At 41.9% G+C, this 23,498-nt stretch overlaps 1 protein-coding gene across 1 annotated transcript; it reads left to right on the top strand.

Annotated features, from left to right (window-relative positions):
• The first annotated feature begins 1,605 nt into the window (after positions 1–1,605).
• Positions 1,606–22,770, top strand: chmp3 (charged multivesicular body protein 3). Its single transcript, XM_078553909.1, has 6 exons — positions 1,606–1,697; positions 8,495–8,555; positions 10,589–10,768; positions 18,632–18,753; positions 19,663–19,777; positions 20,566–22,770. The coding sequence occupies exons 1-6, from the start codon at positions 1,653–1,655 to the stop codon at positions 20,706–20,708; spliced, it is 666 nt and encodes a 221-aa protein (XP_078410035.1). The 5' UTR covers positions 1,606–1,652; the 3' UTR covers positions 20,709–22,770.
• Positions 22,771–23,498: the final 728 nt, after the last annotated feature.

Raw genomic sequence — 23,498 nt, 5'->3', positions numbered from 1 at the left:
CACAACCCTAACATTGCTGACGATGCCTCTGTCACAGCTCATCTGCTGCTCAACCCGTCATTCATGGCTTTATTACCTTTAGGTTTGACTGCAGTATTCCAGTGCACTACTGGCTAGTCTCCCACATTCTACTCCAGAAACTTAATGCCTTTCAAGACCCTGCTGCCCATGTCTTGACTCGCAGCAAGTCCTGTTCACCTATCACCTCTGTGCTTGCTGCCTGACACTGGCTCCTTGTCAAGCAATATCTTGAAGGTGAAATATAAGCTGGTTTAGGGTGGGGGGGGGGGGGGGGGGGGGGAGGGGGGGGGTGGCGGGTGGTGGAGCTGGATAGAGGGCCAGTGATAGGTGGAGATAACCAAAAGATGGCATAGCCAAAAGGACAAAGAGGTGTTGAAGGTGGTGATATTATCTAAGGAATGTGCTAATTAAGGGTAGAAAGCAGGACAAGCAAGGTACAGATAGCCCTAGTGGGGTGGGGTGAAGGAATCGAAATAGGCTAAAAGGTAGAGATAAAACAATGGATGGAAATACATTTAAAAATAATGGAAATAGGTGGGAAAAGAAAAATCTATATAAATTATTGGAAAAAAAGGGGGGATCAGAAAGGGGGTGAGGATGGAGGAGAGAGTTCATGATCTAAAATTGTTGAACTCAATATTCAGTCCGGAAGGCTGAAAAGTGCCTAGTTGGAAGATGAGGTGCTGTTCCTCCAGTTTGCGTTGAGCTTCACTGGAACAATGCAGCAGACCAAGGACAGACATGTGGGCAGGAGAGCAGGGTGGAGTGTTGAAATGGCAAGCAACAGGGAGGTCTGGGTAATGCTTGTGGATAGACCGAAGGTGTTCCGCAAAGCGGTCACCCAGTGTGCGTTTGGTCTCTCCAATGTAGAGGAAATGGCATTGGGAGCAACGAATGCAGTAGACTAAATTGAGGGAAGTGCAAGTGAAATGCTGCTTCACTTGAAAGGAGTGTTTGGGCCCTTGAACAGTGAGGAGAGGGGAAGTAAAGGGGCAGGTGTTGCACCTTCTGCAGTTGCATGGGAAGGTGCCATGGGAGGGGGTTGAGGTGTAGGGGGTGATGGAGGAGTGGACCAGGGTGTCCCGGAGGGAACGATCCCTGCGGAATGCCGCCGGTGGGGTGAAGGGAAGATGTGTTTGGTGGTGGCATCATGCTGGAGTTGGCGGAAATGGCGGAGGATGATCCTTTGAATGCAGAGGCTGGTGGGGTGATAAGTGAGGACAAGGGGGACCCTATCATGGTTCTGGGAGGGAGAGGAAGGTGTGAGGGCGGATGCGCGGGAGATGGGCCAGACACGGTTAAGGGCCCTGTCAACCAACGTGGGTAGATCTAATCTATGTTCTATGAATGGGTGGCTTTCCATTCCTGAAGCAACCTTACATCACAATAGTGATTATGACGTGTGTGTCCAAACACTGCTAAACTTTTAATAGGTAAAGAGAAGGGGCGGGGCCTCCTCATGATACATTGTGAAAAGTGCGAGATAAATCTTTGTGGTCGTTATTGACCGGCTCCTCCGCCACAGCGCCTCCTGCGGCAGTTCAGCAGAACGAAAGGGCCGCGGCTGCTGACGTCACGGATCGGAAGTGGCTCGCGAGGGCGGGTTAAGAGTCAGGCTCGAGCTCGGCAACATGGGGCTGTTCGGTAAATCGCAGGAGCGGCCACCCAAGGACTTGGTATTTTTATATATTACCAGTATTTTTATTTTATATATATATATTTATATATAAAATTACTGATTGCCATACATTGTACATCGAAACCGAGTAACATTTATCAACTTGCCGGGATATCTGCGCAGAGCGAGGAACAGCTGCAAAAAAAAAAGTGACTTTGCAGTTTACCCCTCCTCCCGCCCCTCGGTCTCGGTTTTAAATCCGGTTTTGTCCGACTTTTCAGTCGGCGAAAGCACCTTCCCTGCACGCGTTCTCGATGGTCCCTTACACTGGGTATTGTTGACGCGGTGTAAACCTAACATGAGGGAGGGGGGGGGTTGCTCCCGCCTCCTGTCGCTGCTTATTGGACCGTTGGAGCTCCGGCCCGTGTATGAGTGGGTCATCCAGATGCCAGTCGGTTGATGTCACCATGCCAGGCGGTCAGCGAGTTAGGTTGAGCTGGTCGCTGTAAATAATGGGGAAGCAGAGAATCACAATCTTCAGAGCAGGAGGAAGTCATTTGGCCTGTCGAGTCTGAAAGAGCATTCTACCTAGTCCCACGCCCCTGCCTTTTCCCCCATAACCTTGTACATTCTTTTAAGATAGCCATCCAATTCCTTTTTGGATATCTCAATCGAAGCTGCCTCCGCCACCCTCTTAGGAAGTTCATGGTTTCCTCACATCACTTTTACTCCTTTTGCCAATTATTTTGAATCTACGCCCTCGAGTTCTTGATGCTCCCTTGAGTAGGAGCAGTTTCTCACTATTTGCCCTGTTCATAACCCTCAGGATCTGGATTACCTCTATCAAGCCTCCTTTTGGCTTTCTTTTCTCCTAGGAAAACAGTCCCAACCTCTGCAATCTATCCTTATAACCACTGTTCTTCATCCCTGGTATCATTCTTGTGAATCTCTTCTGTACTCTCTCCAGTGCCTTCACATCCTTCCTCAAGTATGGTGCCCAGAACAGGGCACAGTACTCCAGAAAAGGCCTAACTAGTATCTTACATAAGTTCAACATGACTTCCTTACTCTTGCACTCAGTGTTCCTATTAATAAAGCCTAAGATACTATATGCTTTACTAACTGCTCTCTCAACATGCTCTGCCATCTTCATTGACTTATATACATATATACACAGAGGTTCTGAGTTGCTTCATTGCTCTAGATCTTCAGTGCACTGCTCTATAATGGGGTATTCCAAGTCCATCGGTATAAGAATTTTTTCCTTGCTCTCCCCCACCCCCTTCCTATTTCTCATCTACTTGCTGTCCCTTAGCAACAAACAGTGTCATTTTCCACATGCACACTGATGACACCCAGCCCTGCCTTACCAGCTCTTCTCTTAACCCCTCCACTGTCTTTATATTTTCAGTCTGACACCCAACACTCCAAATACAGGCCTCAATTGTAGCCCCCATTACCTTAGCCCACAACATTAGTGGCCATGCTTTTAGCTGATAAAGTCCTAAGCTTTGAAAATCTCTCTGCTCTGTACCCCTTCCTGTTTCACCAAGGTTATGGCCACTTGTCCTAATACCTCCTCATGTGGCTTGCTGTCAAATTTTGTCTGTTAATGCTCCTGGGGTGTTTTACTTTATGGGTTCCATATAAATACAAGTTTTGCAAAGATTGTGGATCCAGTGCCACAAAATCTCTGCTGGCCATTTCGGTGCTGTACAGTGTGAGGTGCCATCTTTCAGATGAGATGTTAAACTAAGGTTCTCTCTGTCCTCTGAGGTGGATGTAAAATATTCCATGGAATTCTTCAAAGAAAAATTAAGGGTGTTCTATCCAGTTTTCTGTCCTATATTTATTGCTCAATCAATACCACAGAAACAAATTATCTAGTACTTAATGCATCATGTTGCTACTTCTACGACCTTGTACACAAATTGGTTGCCATTTTTCCTACATTACAATAGTGATAACGTTTAACATTGGCTGTAGATAGCTTCTGGAAGTTGTTAAATGTGGTATAAAAATGCTAAGTCTGAATGTAATTCCTTTAAAATATAAGACAAGCTCCCAGGATTACTTGGTAAGAACAAAGTTAAACATGCAAACTAGGAAGCTCACATGATATGTGTTGAGTTAATTGATACAGTCCCTAATGAAGATAGGGCACTAAATTTGGCTTCAGTTCAGCTATTCTGGTTTGAGAGAGCAAATTACTGCTATCTATCCAGCAGATGAGAACTGAATTTGTGTCAGCTATTTTTTTCTCTTTGTTTGGGCAGAATAGCCAAGTCACTGTCTAGGGTTACACAAGAAGAAATGAAAAACTTGGATTTGAACAGTTTCTTATTGTCATTGTACAATTGAACCTTTTCTCCATCAAAAGGACAGAAGCAGGGATGATTGCACAATGTTCAGCACCATTCGCAACTCCTCAGATACTGAAGCAGTTCATGTCCAAATGCAGCAAGACCTGGACAATATCCAGGCTTGGGTTGAAAAGTAACAAGTAACATTCGCGCCACGCAAGTGCCAGGCAATGACCATCTCCAACAAGAAAGAGTCTAACCATCACCCCTTGATATTCAATAGCATTATCTTCATTGAATCCCCCACTATCAACATCCGGGGGGGGGTTACCATTGATTTGAAACTGAACTGGACTAGCCATATAAATACTGTATTTTGACTACAAGAGCAGGTCAGAGGCGAGGAATCCTGCAGTGACTAACTCCCCTCCTGACTCCCCAAAGCTTGTCCACCATCTATAAGGCACATATCAGGAGTGTGATGGAATACTCTACATTTGCCTGGATGAGTGCAGCTCCAACAACAGTCAAGCAGCTTGACACCATCCAGAACAAAGCAGCCCACTTGGCTAGCATCCCATTCACAACATTCATTCCCTTCACCACCAAACGCACAGTAGCAGCAATGTGTACCATCTACAATATGCACTGCAGGAACTCACCAAGGCTCCTTAGACAGCACCTTCCAAACTCACGATCACTACCATCTAGAAGGACAAGGGTAACAGATGCATGGGAATACCACCACCTGGAAGTTCCCCTCCAATTAACTCACCATCCTGACTTGGAAATATGTTGCTGTTCCTTCACTGTCACTGGGTCACTCCTGGAACTCCTTCCCTAACAGCACTGTGGATGTACCTACACCACATGGACTGCAGCGGCTCTAGAAGGCAGCTCACCACCACCTTCTCAAGGGCAATTAGGAATAGGCAATAAATGCTGGCCTAGCCAATGATGCCCACATCCCATGAATGAATAAAAAAAGTGAGGAATAGGATTTGAGTGTTGCAGTTTAGCACATGTGGTTTATGCAGGGTGGAACTCCAGAGCCTTGCCTGTCCCCTATAGTTGTGATGCCTTATGCATCATGATAGAGACACTCCCTACTTGCCTGGAGCCATATAATCACTTGGGAGAAGTGGAAAACAGATTTAAAAACCCTGGCCAATTAAGAAAATTAAAAAAAAAAACAATCTGGATAAAGAATGCCCCTCGGTGTCAAGATAAATATCTCACTATGTTATGAATGCATTAGAATAATAAATATCCCTCTGATTCATTATTCAGTGATTTATTTTCCTTCCCTATATCTTTTGATTATTGTTTCTGTGGTCTGATCATGGAGGAAAGACAGTGATACCTTTTGCAGAAACATTGACATGAATAAATTTAGGGTTATTTGGCACAAAAATTAGAAAGGAGTTTATCAGCTCTGCTAATCGTCCATGAGAATGACATTTTTTGATAGTTATCTAAAACTAGTGTCGCCCCTGTATTTACAGCCTTACTAATGACAGTCTCGCTGTTATTAACTCCTATTTGAATTATAAAATTCACTGTTGACTGGCTTAATTTATATATTTTTAATTTATTCTTGGGATATGGGTGGCATTTAGCAAGGCCAACATTTATTGTCCATTCCTAGCTCGTTTATATTTGTTCATGGATGTGAGCTTCACTGGCAAAGCCAGCATTTATTGCCCACCATCCCTAATTGCCCTTGAGTAGGTGGTGGTGAGCTGCCTTTTTAAACAGCTCCAGTTCATGCGGTGTAGGTACACTCATAGTGCTGTTAGGGAGGAAATTCCCAGATTTTAACCCAATGACAGTGAAGAAATGGTGATATAATTTTAAGTCAGGATGGTGGAGGGGAACTTGCGGATGGTGGTATTCCCAGACATCTGCTGCTGTTATCCTTCGAGGTGGTAGAGGTTGTAGGTTTGGAAGGTGCTGTTGAAGGAGGCTTGTCAAGTTGCTGCAGTGCATCTCGTACATGGTGCACACTGCTGCCACTGTGTGCTGGTGGTAGAGGGAGTGAATGTTTAAGCTGGTAGATGGGGTCTGGCCTATCGTAACCCCCTGGATGGTGATGGTAATGCTGTTGAATGTGAAGTGGTGATGGTTAGATTCTCTCTTGTTGGAGATGGTCATTGTCTGCCATGTGTGTGGTGCGAATATTACTTGGCCACTTATCATCCTAAGCCTGAATGTTGTCCACGTCTTGCTGCATATGGCTGTGGACTGTTTCAGCATCTGAAGAGTTGCGAAAGGTACCGAACACTGAATTTATCAGCGAACATCTCCATTTCTGACCTTATGATGGAGGGAAGGTCATTGATGAAGCAGCTGAAGATGGTTGGGCTCAGGACACTACCCTGAGGAACTCCTGCAGCAATGTCCCACAGCTGAGATGATTAACCTCCAACGACCACAAGTACCTTCCTCCTTTGTGCTAGATATGACTCCAACCAGTGGAGGGTTTTCCCCCTGATGCCCATTCATTTCAATTTTGCTGGGGCTCTTTAATTTCACACTTGTTAAATGCTGCCTTGATGTCCAGGGCAGTCACTCTCACCTGAATTCAGCTCATTTGTCCTATGTTTTGACAAAGGCCGCAACGTGGCCCTGGCAGAACCCAAACTGAGCATCAGTGAGCAGGATATTGCTTTATAAGTTTCACTTCTTAGCACTGTCAGTCACACTTTCTAGCACTTTGCACATGATTGAGACTAGACTGACAGGGTGATAATTGGCAAGGTTGGACTTGTCCTGCTTTTTGTGGACCGGAAGAACCTGGACAATTTTCTGTATTTTGGCTAGATGCCAGTGTTGTAGCAGTGTTGGAACAGCTTTGCTAGGCACACAGATAGTTCTGGAGAACAAGTCTTCAGTACTACTATATTGTCAGGGCCCATAGCCTTTGCAGTATCCAGTGCCTTCAGCCTTTTCTTGATGTCACGTGGAGTGAATCTAATTGGCTGAAGGCTGGCATCTGTGATCTCGTGGACCTCAGGGGGAGGCTGTGATAGATCATCTACTTCGCACTTCTGATTGAAAATGGTTGCATATGCTTCAGCCTTGTCATTTGCACAGGTGCTTGGTTCTGTCATAATTGAAGATTTTTTTTATTCGTTCATGGGATGGGGGCGTTGCTGGCTAGGCCAGCATTTATTGTCCATCTCTAATTGCCCTTGAGAACTGGGTGGCTTGCTTGGCCAATTCAGAGGGCATTTAAGAGTCAACCACATTGCTGTGGGTCTGCAGTCACATGTAGGCCAGACCAGGTAGGGATATCTGATTTCCCCTCCCTAAAGGACATTAGTGAACCAGAAAAAGGGATGTTTATGGAGAGTCTCTTCTGGTTGGTTGTTTAATTGTTCACCACCATTCACAATTGGATAGGACAGGACTGCAGAGCTTAAATCTGATCTGTTGGTTTGGGGACTGCATAACTCTGCCTATAGCATGCTGCTTCTACTGTTTGGCATGCATGCAGTCCTGTATTGTATCTTCACCAAGTTGGCATTTCATTTTTAGGTATGCCTGATGCTGCTCCTGGCAGCGTCAGGAATATGTCAGGCCATGAGATTACAGATTGTGTTTGAATACAGTTCTGCTGCTGCTGCTGACTCTCAACACCTCATGGATACCCAGTTTTGAATTGCTAGATCTGTTCTGAATTTATCCTATTTAGCAAAGTGGCAGTGTCACAAAACATGACAGGGGTATCCTCAATGTGGAGATGGGACTTCGTCTTCACTAAGACCGTGCAGTGGTCACTCCTACCAGTACTGACATGGGCAGGTATATTGGCGAGGACGAGGTCAAGTAGGTTTTCCTTTCCTGTGTTGTTGGTTCTTTCACCAGCTGCTGCAGGTCTAGTCTGGCAGATATGTCCTTCAGAACTCATGGTAGTGGTGCTGCTGAGCCAGTCTTGGTGGTGAACTTTGAGGCCCGCCACCCAAAATACATTCGGTAACCCTCAGTATTTCTTCTAAGAGGGGTTCAACATGAAGAGTATTGATTCATCAGCTGAGGGAGGGCGGAAAGTGGTAATCAGCAGGAGGTTTCCTTGCTGATATATTACTTGATGCCATAAGACCTCATGGGGTCCGGAGCCAATGTTGAGGGCTCTCAGGGCTGCTTCCCCCTGACTGTATACCACAGTGTTGCCACCTCTGGTGGGCCTGTCCTGCTGGTGGAACATGACATACTTAGGGATGGTGATGATGGAGGAGTCAGGGGCCTTGGCTGTAAGGTATGGTTCAGTGCGTATGACTATGTCAGGCAGTTGCTTGACTAGTTTGTGGAATAGCTCTCCCAACTTTGGCACAAGCCCCCAGATGTTATCGAGGAGAGTCGATTGGGCTGGGTGTGCCTTTGCTGTTGGCATTGAGAAGGTGGTGGTGGGCCTCCTCCAGGGCTGCTGCAGTCCTTGTGTTGGAGGTACATTTGCAGTGCTGTTAGGTAAGACGTTCTGTGATTTTAACCTCATCAACGTTCAAAATAAATTGTGGTTTTAATACTGTTACAATTTGGTTCTAATTAGGTCACAGAATGGTCATTAAAAATAAGAAAGGAAATGAGAGTGATTGACAGACAAATCCGAGGTAAGTGAAAGTAAAGTTTATTTTCCATTATACAGTTCAGTTAAATGTTTGACGCAGTATTCTATGTGAAGTGTTGAGGAAAACTATTGGCCTAGGATTTCTGATCAAACTTGTCAGCAGTCTTATAGTAAAATGTGTACGATATTTTATAACCTAAATCCAGATGCTTTCATTTAAAAAATCTCCCAGCAATACAAATAGCCAAAGTTTGGAAGGACAAAGTTATATTCTATGTTGGGAGCAATTTTAGATGATGAACTGGGCTTATTATAAACATTTTGCAAAGCATTAAATCGTATTGGTTCAACTGCAGTTTTTAACCCCCCGCCCCCCCCACCCCGGCCAAACAAAGCAAATGTGCTAATCAAGTCTGGTGACAACTTGCTGTCTGAAAGAGCAGTACAGTGGCTTCATTTCTCTTCGATTTCAAAAATTAGAATAAACTGGATATTAATATAACATTCACAAGCTTGTTTATTCCATGTATTTAATAAGGACAGAAATAAATATTGCTGGGTGGGCAGATTAGCCATTCTTTGCTTCTTGCTCTTATTATTTGGGAATACCATTCTGCATTTAAATGAAACACATCAAACAGATAGAAGTCATGAATGCAGAAAGCCAACAAAAGAAGACCACTGAGGTAACTATAGTTCCTGATTTCCAACATTTGCAAATTTGGGCCAATAACTGCAGAAAACCCTGACAGCCCTCCATCAGCTCTGTTTGCTGAGAGGCTAGGCCAGTTTAGAGATAACTAAATCATTATAGGTCACTCCACAATCCTTAGGGCAACAAGTCAGTCTGAATTCAGAACTCGTGCAGATTTAATAAGAAGATAACAATGGCGTCCCCATTGTGCACGCCATATAGACTAAGAAGGTTAATTTACCAGCTTGCACTGAGTTAGCTAATCTCAGCCATGATGGTGGTAGGGGTAATGCAGTTGGGCCTCGTTGCCCCTGGTTAGCAAGAGGGAAGCAGTTGTACAAGATTTTCATTCCTCATTGCTGCCTAGTGACCCTTGTTAGAGGTGTACTTGTACGATTCATGATATGCTCTGTTAGAATCTGAGGTTGCATGTTGCGTCTTCGTGCCTTTTGGCCAGTTTTGCATATTCTTTCTGTGCTTGTTGCTGTTGATTTTTACAAGTTCTTTGAAAGCAACAAATTAAATATTTTTTTCTCATTAGACTTTACAATTTTATGTTTCTTTTTAGATAGTGACTAAGCTCTAGGCATGCTAGCATTTTCCTAAGTCAGAAGGTTATGTGTTTAAGTCTGTCTTCATGATTTTAGTTTGTAATCTAGGCTAGTGATCCAGTATAGCACTGAGGGCGCGCTACTTCCTTGGCAGTGCTTTTGAAACCCGTTGCTATGTTCAGTTGAATGTTGACAATTCCATGTTGTTATTCAAAGAAGAACATCAAGTTCTGCTGATGTCCAGACCAACGTTCCTCTTTCAAGGAACATCATCAAAAGCAGACATTTACAGGGCTCGACAGGGTAGATGCAGATATTTCACCTTGGTGGGGTATCTAGAACCAAGAGCCAGAGTCTCAGAATAAGGGCTGGGCCATTTAGGACTGAGATGATGAGTTATCTTTTCACTCAGAAGGTGGTGAATCTTTGGAATTCTCTACCCCAGGGGCTGTGGATGCTCAGTTATTGAGTATGTTCAAGACAGAGATTTATAGATTTTTAGATATTAAAGATATCAAGGGATATGCGGATTGTGCAGGAAAATAGCTTTGAGGTAGCAGATCAGCCATGATCTAGTTGAATGGTGGTGCAGGCTTGAGTGGCTTTCTCCTGTTCCTATTTCCTATATATTCATCTCTCTGCTGATAATGGGATCTTATGTACAAAATGCCTGCCAGGTTCACCTCGCCCCACAACTGCACTTCAAAGTAATTTTGTGAAACCTGTTGAGGTGTCCTGAGAAATGTGATAAGGCATTAAATAAATAAAGCGCTATATAAGTGCATGTTCTTAATGCTCGTTTTTAAAAATTCTTCCCTATTGCTTTGTTAGATATTCAAAGAGAAGAGGAAAAAGTCAAGAGATCTGTGAAAGATGCTGCAAAAAAGGGCCAAAAGGATGTGTGCACTATATTAGCTAAAGAAATTGTGCGGTCAAGAAAGGCCGTCAGCAAGCTGTATGCATCAAAAGCCCAAATGAACTCCGTCCTTATGAGCATGAAGAACCAATTAGGTAAGTAGTTGGTATTGGTCCCGGGATTTCAGCAAAATACCATAACTGGCTGTTGAAATTCTTATCATCGCTCCTGTGGAGCCAGGTTTTGTGCAAGAGAAATCATGTTTAACTAACTTATTGGCGTTCTTTGAGGAAGTAACATGTGCTGTGGATAAAAGGGAACCGGTGGATGTGCTGTACTTAGACTTCCAAAAAGCATTTGATAAAGTGCCGCATCAAAGGTTATTGTGGAAAATAAAGGCTCATGGTATAGAGGGTAACATATTGGCATGGATAGAAGATTAGCTGGCTGACCTGAAGCAGAGAGTACTCATAAATGGGTCTTTTTTCAGGTTGGCAAGATGTAATCAGTGGTGTGCCACAGGGATCTGTACTGGGACCACAACTATTTACAATTTATTTAAATGACTTGGATTAAGGGATGGATGGGATGGCTGCCAAATTTGCTGATGACACAAAGATAGGGAGGACAGTAAGTTGTGGAGAGGACATGAGGAGGCTACAAAAAGATATAGATAGGTTAATTGAGTGGGCAAAGATCTGACAAATGGAGTATAATGTGAGAAAATCTAAAATTGTCCATTTTGGCAGGAAGAATAAAAGAGAAACATATTATCTAAATGGTGAGAGATTTCAGAACTCTGAAATGCAGAGGGATCTGGGTGTCTTAGTGCACGAATTGCAAAAGGCTAGTATGCAAGTACAGCAAGTAATTTGGAAAGCTAATAGAATGTTATCATTTATTGTGAGGACAATTGATTACAAAAGTAGGGAGGTTATACTTCAGTTCTAGAGAGCACTAGTGAGACTACATCTGGAGTACTGTGTGCAGTATTGGTCACCTTATTTAAGGAAGGATATAAATGCTTTGGAAGCAATTCAGAGAATTTTTACAAGACTAATACCTGGAATGGGCGGGTTGTCTTATGAGGAAAGGCTGGACAGGTTAGGCTTGTATCTGCTGGAGCTTAGAAGAATAAGAGGCAACTTGATTGAAACATATAAGATCCTGCAGGGTCTTGACAGAGTGGATATGGAGAGGATGTTTCCTCTTGTGGGAGAATCTAGAACTAGGGGTCTCCCATTTAGAACGGAGATGAGGTGAAATTTTTTCTTTGAGGGTAGTGAATCTTTGGAACTCTCTACCTGAAAAGGTGGTTGAAGCAGAGTCTTTGAATATTTTTAAGGCAGAGGTGGATAGATTCTTGGTAAGCTAGGGGGTGATAGATTATCGGGGGTAGGCAGGATGCAGATTTCAGGTTACTATCAGATCAGCCATGATCTTATTAAATGGCGGAGCAGGTTCGAGGGGCCAAATGGCCTACTACTACTTGTCAGTAGCTTCGTATGTTCATATTCAAGGCGGGAGCTGGTTTAAGACTGGCAAGACTCACTTGCTATTCAGCCTAAGCTGGATTGGACATTAGCTGTTAAATTCTCAAATAACTTAATTTTTACATTTTGTTTTGTTATTTATTTTAATATTCTAAAATTAACTGTAGTTCACCCCATTCAAACAAACTTGCCCGAGTACTTTGAAGTTATAATTTAAGGTTTTACTTGCTGGTTATAATTTTGCCCTGGTTTCCAAATCAAGGCCTCTAAGCATTCTAAAATTAAAAGGATGGAACTACCAGGAGACAGTAATCTTAATTGAAGTCTCAAAGTGTAATGAAAATATTAAAGACTTGTTTTAAGTTTGTGCTTTTTCTGAAATGATAACCAAACTCCAAACAGTTGAGTTATAATGAAGAGCATGATCCTTTCAAGCCTTTAGAGTAGAGGGGCAGATTTAACTGGCTTTCATTTTAATTGCAAATCAGGTAAATTTTTAAACCAAAATAGGTAAAATTTGAAAGGTCCTTTTGGATTTGAAATACAAAAGTAGGGAGGTTATGCTTCAGTTTTGGATTTGAAAGCCTTGTGGCTGTAATGTGCACACTCTTTGTGAACAGGTACTTGTCTGATTCATGCTAGTCTAGACTTAGATGCTTTTAATTTTGTATTATAGTGGGGCTTGGGTCATTAGTGACTATCATAAAGGATATATGAGCAATACCAGTTCAATTTCTCGTAATGGCTGGATTTTTAGTTGTTTGGTATTACAGACCTTGAATATTGCTGAAAAAAGAGACATGTCTAAGCTTTTCTTGCACTCATCAGGACACTCGCAAAAATACAAATAGAAGGGGAAAACAACAATTTATACTGTGTGTGAAGAGAGTACTGATTGGTTGGCAAGTGGTGTTGCCATCGAGAATGAACCGCTGATGGTGACTGACAGTTAACTGCCAAGCATTGTTTGAAATTTAAACCAGGCAGCTTGACCCTAATTGGTCAAGGCATTGCCCTGAGGAATGAGTCAGCGAATGGCTGTCACTTATTTACTTAGCTGAAACAGGTGCAATGTATGTACATGTTCTTTCTGTCTGCAAAGAACAGGGCCCTGTATATTAATATATGTAGCTTCCAGTACACGCATGCGCCACATTGTGAATCCGACTATTAATCTTAAATCGTTTGTCAGTGTAATTCTTAGCACATTGGACAACATTTGCTAAATAATTCTCAATCGCGGAATCTCGTGTAATATTGGATACTGTGTTTTGAGTTTTGCAAGCACGGGCTGGTTGGGCACAGTCTGTACCCTGCCCATTGCGAACAGCGGCTGGGACATGCCGTTTGATACGATCCACCAGCCTTTGGGACATACAGCCTACATACCTAGCATCACACTAGCAATGAAATTCATATATCATATTACTCATTTGTGTGATAGGCAGAACGTTTTTTGGCTTGATGGCAGCATCCTGTTAGTGGTGATTACCACTTGTGTTGCTTCTGCATAGTAGAAGTATGAAACAGCTAGCTTCACCTGTTGCTCAAATTTTTGAGATACCATGCCCTTCCAGGGTAATCTGAGGTAGACTGGGCACTTTTTAGGGCCGAAAGTGATGGCCTTGGGGCTGTTCATGAGTTTGCATGATATACAGCGCAAAATGATTTGAACAGGGTTGCCATTACCCTGCAGGATGCTTTTGCTGTGCCCAATTTCAGCATCAAGCTTGCATGGTGTGCAAATGGCTTGGGCCCTATTTACAATGTTGCTGGTAAGACCAATCTTATAGCGTTTGGAACTGTAAGAATCCCAACGTATATATTGACCAGTGAAGTAAGCTTGCTGTAGACCATGGTAGAGAATCCCCAGGCAGATTTCTCAACTAGTACGTCAAGGAAAGGGAGTTCATTTGACTGCTCTATTTTGTAGGTGAATTTGAGTACAGGATGGAACCCATTAAGACATGTAAGGAAATTGTTACAGCTGCAGATTTAATTATAGCAAATGTATCATCCACATATCGGAAATATGCGAGGGCTAGGAAGTTAGGTGTCATTCCATCGAAGACATGTTTCTCATGGAACCCAACAAGGACGTTTGCGAGAGCTGGGCCTAGAGGGGATCCCATGGCAACACTCTTTATTTGGGCATACATGGTGTCATTAAAACTGAATTCAACTGCAAGTTGCCGAGTTCATAAATTCAATGGTGGCGGATCTAGATCGCCATGATATAGTGCTGCAGTGCTAAGATCTAAGACTTTCTTAAGTGGAGCATTGGTGAATAAGCTAGCAATGTCGAATGAGCACATGGACGCAGTATTGTTATCTATATGTAAGTCCTGTATGGCCTTCGCAAATATGAAGGAGTCCTTCACCATGTATATGGAAAACGTGGTCAAAACTAGTTGTAATAACTCGCCCAAACCTTTGGCCAATTCATGTTGCGCCAAACCAGTCATGAATAAAATGGGGCATAGAAGGACATCACTTTTGTTTGTCTTGGGCAGTGTAAGACGAAAAGCTTAGATTGGATTTTTATATAAATTAGATGAGCTGTTACTTTGTGATTTGCTGAAAGAAATCGAAGTCAAACATGAGCAAAAGAGCTGAACTCCAGAGGTGAGGTGAGAGTGACATGAAGGCAGCATTTTACTGAGTTGTGACATAAAGAAGCCCTTGCAAAACTACAGTCAATGGGAATCAGCGGGAAAGTTCTTCCATGGTTGGAGTCATCCCTAACACAGGAAGATGGTTGTGGTTGTTGGAGGTCAATCATCTCAGTCCCAAGATATCACTGCAGGAGTTCCTCAGGGTAGCGTCCTAGGCCCAACCATCCTTCAGCTCTTTATCAGACAGGAAACACAGAGTAGGAATAAATGGGTCTTTTTCGGAGTGGCAGGCATGACTATTGGGGTACCACAGGGATCAGTGCTTGGGCCCCAGCTATTCACAATACATACCAATGATTTGGATGAGGGAACCAAATGTGATATTTCCAAGTTTGCTGATAACATGAACCTTGGTGGGAATGTGAGCGATGAGGAAGGTGTTCAGAGGGTTCAAGGCGATTTAGACAAGTTGAGTGAGTAGGAAAATACATGTCAGATGCAGTATAACTTGGATAAGTGTGAAGTTATCCACTTCAGTAGGAGGAATAGAAGGCAGAGTATTGCTTAAATGGTGATAGATTGGGAAATGTCGATGTACAAAGGGACCTGGGTATCATTATGCACCAGTCATTGAAAGCAAGCATGCAGGTGCAGTCAAGAAGGCAGATGGTATGTTGGCCTTCATTGCGAGAGGACTTGTGTACAGGAGCATGGATGCCTTACTGCAGCTGTGCAGGGCCTTGGTGAGACCACACCTGGAGTATTGTGTGCCGTTTTGGTCTCCTTACCTAGAAAGGAAATACTTGGCATAGAGGGAGTGCAGCGAAGGTTCACCAGACTGATTCCTGGGAGGGCAGGATTGTTGTATGAGGAAAAATTGGGTCGACTAGGCTTGTATTCACTGGAGTTTAGAAGAAAGAGGAGATCTCATTGAAACATGTAAAATTCTGACAGGGTTGGACAGACTGGATGCAGGAATGATGTTTCCTCTGGCTGGGGTGTCTAGAACAAGGGGTCACAGCCTCAGGATACGATGTAGTCCATTTAGGACTGAGATGAGGAGAAACTTCGTCACTCAGAGGGTGGTGGACCTGTGGTATTCTCTACCACAGGGCTGTGGAGGCCAACTCAGTGAATATATTTAAGAAGGAAATAGATTTCTGGACTCAAGTCGTCAAGGGGTATGGAGAGAGCGTGGGAGCACAGCGTTGAGAAGAGGATCAGCCACGATCATGTTGAATGGCGAAGCAGTCTTGAAAGTCTCGAGAATGACCTACTCCTGCTCCTATTTTGTATGTTTTTTCCATGACCTTCCTTTCATCTTAAGGTCAGAAGTAGGGGTATTCACTGATGATTGCACATTGTTCAGCGCCATTTGCGACTCCTCAGTTAGTGAAGCAGTCCCGTGTCCATATGCAGCAAGACCTGGACAATACCCAGGCTTGGACTGATAAGCAGCAAGTAACGTTCATGCCAAACATGTGCCAGGCAATGACCATCTCCAACAAGAGAGAATTTAACCATCTCACCTTGATGTTCAATAGCATTATCTTTGTTGAATCCCCCACTATCAACATCTGGGGGCTACCATTGATCAGAAACTGAACTGGAACAGCAATATAAATACCGCTTGGAGAGGTTATCAAACTTTGGACAGTCAGGAGGTGGGTTACTCGCTGCAGAATTCCTAGCCTCTGACCTGTTCTTGTAGCCAAAGTTTGACAACCTCTACAAGTCACAAGTCAGGAGTGTGATGGAATACTCTCCACTTGAGCTCCAACATCTCAAGAAGCTTGACACCATCCAGGACAAAGCAGCCTACTTGATTGGCACCCCATCTACCACCTTAAATATTTAGGCGCTCCACCAACATCACAAAGTGGCAGCATTGTGTACTATCAACAAGATGCAATGCAGCAACTCACCAAGGCTCCTTCGCCAATACGTTCTAAATGTGCAACCTAGGGCAGCAGACAGATGGGAACACCGCCACCTGCAAGTTCCCCTCCAAGCCCCACACTATCCTAACTTGGAACTATATTGCTGTTCGCTCACTCATTCGGTCAAAATCCTGGAAATCCCTCCCTAACAGCACTGTACCTACACCACATGGACTGCAGCATTCAAGAAGGTGGCTCACCACCAGTATCTCAAGGACAGTTGGCGATGGGCAATAAATGCTGGCCTAGCTAAAGATGCCCACATCCTGTGAATTAATTTAAAAAGTCCATGAATGCAGGGTTAAATACGTTTTTTAGTCTTAATGCTTTAACAATAGTATTTTCTATATAATGGGAGACTGAAGAATAACAAAATATTTTACAATTTTCTCCAAAATATTATTGCAGCTCATTTTATAAGAAAAAAACTACTTCAGAATTTCAATGAATAAATCAGAAAGCACTGAAGAATTGTAAGCAGAATCGTAACATAGTCTAACTGTTCATAAACATAGAGCAAGTTGCTTTAGAATTGCTACTCACGTCCAAGTACCACCCAAAATGGTTTCAAATTAGCCCCAAAATGAAAACCTGGAATGTTTTGTAAGAAGTTGTTGATGGTATTTTAAAAAAATATATATAATTTCTCTTCCCCACTGAATATAATTTTAATTTTAAGCAATTCTGTCAGCCAAATTTTCCTAATTGCCCACATAGTGCTCCCTAATGATCTAACTGACAGCAGCTTATATCTGATGCATGTTGTTTTGCTCTGGGGAGCATACTCTGTGCTGTGGATTACAAATGGGAGTTACCTGGTTTCACAACAGATGAGCTATTCCTGTCCACTCATTGACAGAAGCATGACATTATATAGAAGTTGTAGCTAAAAAAAAGCAGTGAGAAGAGCATCAAAGATAATTAGTGTCTCTGTGAACTAGGCACTAGAGGGGCTGGTTCCCCTTTCAACTGGGGGAAGAAATGCCTCGGAACTGGAGGTGTGCTGGGATGAGGAGGCAGTGTCTTTGTGAAGGAGAGAGTACCCATTCAAGTAGGTTTTAGAGAAGTAGTAACCTGGTCTGTTTATTGTGGTTAAACCCAAATATCACAGTTATTGCTTAAAATTTCTTCTTCAAAAAATATTTACCTAGAGCAAACGCTTTTTAATGTAAAAAAAAAAATCACATTTCCCAGAGGCGCATGCCTTTGGTATCCTGTAGAAATGCATGTAAGGGTCTGGAGTGCAGCATACAGAAGGTCTGTGCATCATTTCACATTTGCCGCCTAGAGCTCTTAAGATCCAACGTGTAAATTGTATCCCATTTCCAACAAGGTATATAACTATACACATCTGTGTTTGGATGGCGACAAAATATATAAAAATGCAAAACTATTTTTGAGGTATAAGATGACCCATGTAACATTTGGAAAAGAGCATCTTCATTTTTTTTTTCCCCAGACATGAGTCTATTCACAATTATCTATACAGAACACAACATATTTACTGATTGGTGACAAAGGTGCAAGGGTCAGCATCTGTAACAGAGCTTTACTTCTTGCCTCTCTTCCTTCAGTTTTGTCTTGCGTGCCCAACTTTCTTGCACCACCCCTCCCCAACCTCCAGATCCTCATTCTCCTAATATGAGAGGCACAACTCCATCTTCCCACATAACTGCCCTTCAGGATCATTACAAGTTCCTTTACTGAAATGAACTGAGCCAAGTTCTCCAAACACAGTTTTGCCTCCTTTGCTGTTAAATTTATTTTATGAGCTACCACGTTTGGGCCCAATGTTCATTTAAATCATTTATATGTAGATTGGCCTACAGCGCTTGCTATTGCTGGAGATTTTGTGCTCAAAATATTGGAGCCCTGCAACTTTTTGAAGTCATCATGAAATGATCATAAAATTATAGTAGGTTGCTCCTGTCTTCAGTTTTTAATTCCTTATCCTGCCCTTCTCTTCACAGCCATAACAAGAGTCACTGGTTCCTTAGAGAAGAGCACAGAGGTGATGAAAGCCATGCAGAATTTAGTAAAAATCCCTGAAATTCAAGCCACCATGAGAGATCTGTCCAAAGAAATGATGAAGGTGAGACAGAAACCAGGCTCCAGCCTTTAGAGTTACAGTGCTGTACAATTGTGTGTATCGGACATGCTGCCTGATTCTTGTCATAAAAATACAGACCCGTTCCTTTTAGAAGGAATATGTATTAGGACTAATCCTGATTATCAGACTTGTGTGACTCCACTAGGAATCAGAAGATAATGATCATCAGTACCTTCCAGAGAGCTGTGGGAGATGAGGCCTATTCTACTGCCTCATGCTGAAATCAAACCTGTGACCTAACGATCTGCATAATCTCTTGGTGCACTGGATTGCTTCAGTATCTTCTTGCTAGTGTTTTCCCCTCCTAAAGGATTATTCGACCATTGAGGGAGTGATCTTGTGTCTCTCACAGTGACACCCTCAGCAGGGGTTTAGCAACCCCAATATAGAGGGTGCAGCATCATTATCAGTGGGTGCAATATACTATATTGGAGGAGGTATACATAAATTGCTGAGGCTGTATATAGTGTCTTGTTGCTCTACCTGAGATTAACCAATTCAACAAAGAATGCAGATTAAAGCTGGTCTATTTGGCACAATTGCTCAGTGGATCAATTTACTGAACTAAACAAAAAGTGAAAAACTACTAGAAATTTTAATCGGAATGTAAATGCTTTAAAGACTGAGCAGATCAGTCGGCATCTTTGGAGAGAAAAGATTAAATATTTCAGTTGTAGATGATTTGTAAGAACTGAAAGCAATTAATGGGTTTCTTGCGCCTTTATCTGTCTTGTGCTTATTGCTATTTCAGATTATTTCATAGATTAGTTAAATAACTTGTATTTCTTTCTCATTGTGTGAATATGAGACAAGGCAATGATGTTAGTAGTATTGTACATAATAGGGTAAATTATCTACTTTTCCATAATGTATACCGTTTTATATTGCCAGGCAGGGATTATTGAGGAGATGCTAGAGGATACTTTTGAAAGTATGGAAGATGAGGAAGAAATGGAAGAAGCAGCAGAGATGGAAATCGATAAGATACTTTTTGAGGTTACTGCAGGTAAACTAAAGCCACTGCATATGTTTAAAATCTTTAGTAACACAGAATCTCTTCAATTTTTAAAAAAATGTCATTCCCAGAAATGAGTTCTTTCCGCTAGTAAATTTTTGGGACATGAATTGGAAAAGGGAACAAGTTTCCACAGTCTGCATCCCTTTGTTATTAACAGTATTTATAATAGAAATTGCCATTTAATGGGTGGAGGCAATTTGACAGGTCAAGTTAGTATGGAGGGAGAGAACCTTCAAGTAGGATACCCCTGTCTGTCGTATAGTCGATATATTAAGGATCAAAGTTTAAAAAATCTGACTATGTATTGCCTGTAGAGCTGCCTGGCTGTGACCCAACATTTTACATCTGATTGTCATTGGTTGTTGAGATGCCATCAGTGAGAAGTCCATATGTAATTGGGATTTGGATATAAATTTTATGGAATTTAGTAGTATCCCTGAGAGCTCGCGTTCAACATTTAGGACAGAGCAGGATGCTGACCCTGGGAATGACTGCTATTATGTCAGTTGAGTAACTCTTGATAATGCTGAATTGTTGGGTCCCTGGGATTACAGAAGTGCATTCTGTCCGCTGTTGGAAAGAGGGATGAGTTTGCCTGCTCTCTTTCTATTTCTTAATACACAATAGTGATTAGCCAGTACTTGCTGAGTGAAAAAACAGAAAATGTTGGAAATGTTTATTGGCTCAAGCAGCATCTGTGGAAAGGGAGAGTTAATGATTTGGTCAATGACCTTTCATCGAACTATTGACATCTTTTGCTACATTTATTTTTGCAGGTGCCCTTGGGAAAGCTCCCAGCAAAGTCACAGATGCTCTTCCAGAGCCAGAGGTTGAAGGGGCTGCAGCTGCATCTGATGAGGGTGAGGCAGAGGAAGATATTGAAGAGATGCAGTCACGGCTGGCTGCCCTTCGGAGTTGATCTGTGTAAATAACTCGGCTGTACAGTTCCCACTTCACAATTTTACTCCATAGCGACATCATTCTGTTGCATTCAATAGATTACCCCTCCTTTCTGTTCAACGTAATTTTGTTTTTCCAAATACCAAAGTAAACATTTCCTATCTTTATGAAAGGTAGATGTGGTTAAATTTGTACAGGTGGAGAAAGTTTCCCAAGAAAAACAAAAATTGCACTTGTGAACATTATTCCTCCCTTTACGTTAAATCAGCTATGTCTAGCCAACATACCAGTTTATAGTTCAGCATAATAATTTCAGCACTTTAATGTTAATTTCTTATGGTGTAAAGAGCACTTCCCGGGCATATAATGGCATTTGGGGTCCCTGTTCCTGTACTTTAATCTTTGTCAAGAGCATATGATTGTGGTATGTTTATATCTTATCCTGTCATCATTAGCAAACCTGTCTATACTTTCAAGCTTTTTTTTTTACATGAATAACATATGTAAAGACATTTTTTCTGTGGCCTTATTTAATTACAACAGTCCATCAACATTCTTTTTAAAAAATCTCACCACTATTAATGGCTGCTTGTCGGAAATATTCAAAATGCAACTTGGGCATAATATTTTTGAGTTACAAAAAAGTTCGACAGCTGATGTAGTCATCCGTACAGGGCTTATGTTTTACTTTAAATCGAGTCTCTTTATAAATTGTGGGCAGCTAATGTTCATTATTGCTATCCTTTGCTTTAATGGCACTGTGGAGGTGTCATGAGTGTTAACTCACCCAGGGTTTTGGGATTATTTTGAGTTCTTTGCCTTAGTCTTTGATCACTGCAATTTCTTTAAAGCTGTTGTCAAACAGCCCCAAGTAATACTGGAAAAACAAAATACTCTAGATAATGGAATGAATGATAAACAGAAAATGCTGGAAATACTCAGCAGGTCTGGCAGCAACCCTGGGGAGAAAAACAGAGCTAATGTTTCGGGTTCATTACCTTTCATCAGAACAGGCTTTGTGTTGGGTTTTAAATAGGAGATAGGTCATTACTGATATAACACTAATCTCATTGGTGAGTAAGTCCTTTACAAATGGCGCTATCTATTCTTAGTCATTTAGCATTTTCAAATGTTTTTTTCCCCTCCCCAGAAGTTGTGGACAATGTATGAGCTTTTTTTTGTTGTGTGCAGTTGATTTGTTTAAGTGTGCAGGTCCTTTGTTGTTTTTTGCGCATCTGGGAGGGAACAGTGGTTACAGAATCTTTTGTAGGTAACTTGTAGGGAACTGAGTTCCCTCTCACAAGATACTGACATACAAGTGCAACTGTGGGTTTGTTCAGCTTGAGGAATGAAAGCAAATGGAGCTTTTCATGACCTCTGGACATCTCATTTTACAACCAATTAAGTACTTTTTGATGAATAATCATAATATTGGAATAGTTATAGGGTCACTCTTTCTACCCTGTGGAGCACCATTTTTTTAAAACCATTTATTAACTGGCTGATTTGCTTTGATATGTATTTATGAATGGATTGTGGTTTTTGGATTTGGTTTAGCAGATTGTAGAGACATTTCTCATTGGCATGGATTCTCAAAATTGAACAGGAATTTTGGCTTGAGCTCTATTTTGGATCATATGCTGTATTTTAATTTAATTTCATTAGTGGTTAATATCTAATTTACTGGGGACTGCATTATTACACAGAAGCATCAATTGAACTGTATCATCTGTTTTTGACAGAATGAGTCAGATGCCTCTTTCTTCATGTTGAAGTAAAACTGAAGCAGGATTGACTGCAGTGACACCCTTTTGGGCATTCCAAATTACGTTAGAAGTGTGAATTCATTACACAGGTTATACTGCAGTTTAGCACTGTCACTAATTTTATCCTAATTATGCAGTATCTTGATCCAAATAAACATTTAGAGATGGAGGCGAAGGCAATGAGGAATGATCCAGCTCATATCTGCCCAAATGGTTGTGTGACTCATTGGAATCATATAGCTTATTGACATTTTCTGTGATGTAAAAGATTCATAACCTCTGAAGCAACTTAATAAAGGATTTGGTTTATACATATTTTAAGATTGTGGAATGTTGTAATGCTTTTTGTGAAACCAGTAACATTGCTTTTGACAACTTTTGTAAAGCTTCTGCACTGATGAACAAGCCGGAATGTGAATACATGAATGAACATTTGACTTATCCAGAATATTACTCCAGTTCCAAGGTAAAGGGAGAATCACTGCAAGAATCTTTCCTCTGAAGAAAACAAGATCCTACATGGCCACCCAATTTGTTCATTGTTTTCATCCCTGATTTGCTGGAGGGCAGCACAAGGGACATGAGGTATTTTGGAAGTAATTGTGTCATTTTTTTTTTTTTATCCCAGCTTATATTGTGATGTTGGCAGACTCACCTAGGGGATCTAAAATGCCATCTTCACCATCCTGAGCAATGGGCTAACCTGTGGGATGTTTATAGGTGTTTCAAGTTGCAACATTATGGTTGTGTGAAAGTGAAAGAAGCTCCTGTTTCCCAGTGTTGACTTATCTGTACTTGGGTCCTGATAGATACCAGTTTGAACTTCGGGATTCAGGTTCAAAAGGTGCTTTGGTTTTCACTGTCAACAAATGTAGATGAAGATTTCAATAACTATAAAAGAAAATACTAGTTATCTAATAAATACATCTAGTGCTTATGAACGTCAAGGAAGTATTAGAGTTTTTGAAAGCCATTGGCGACACTTCCCCAGGGCCAGAATTTTCTGTCTGTTGGGCGGGTGGGCCCGTCCCAATCTCCGTCGG

Source organism: Cetorhinus maximus, chromosome 1, assembly GCF_964194155.1.
Source record: "Cetorhinus maximus chromosome 1, sCetMax3.hap1.1, whole genome shotgun sequence".
NCBI classification, from domain to species: domain Eukaryota; kingdom Metazoa; phylum Chordata; class Chondrichthyes; order Lamniformes; family Cetorhinidae; genus Cetorhinus; species Cetorhinus maximus.
The sequence above is the reverse complement of the archived record's forward strand: the minus strand, read 5'-3'. Positions and strand labels throughout refer to the sequence as shown.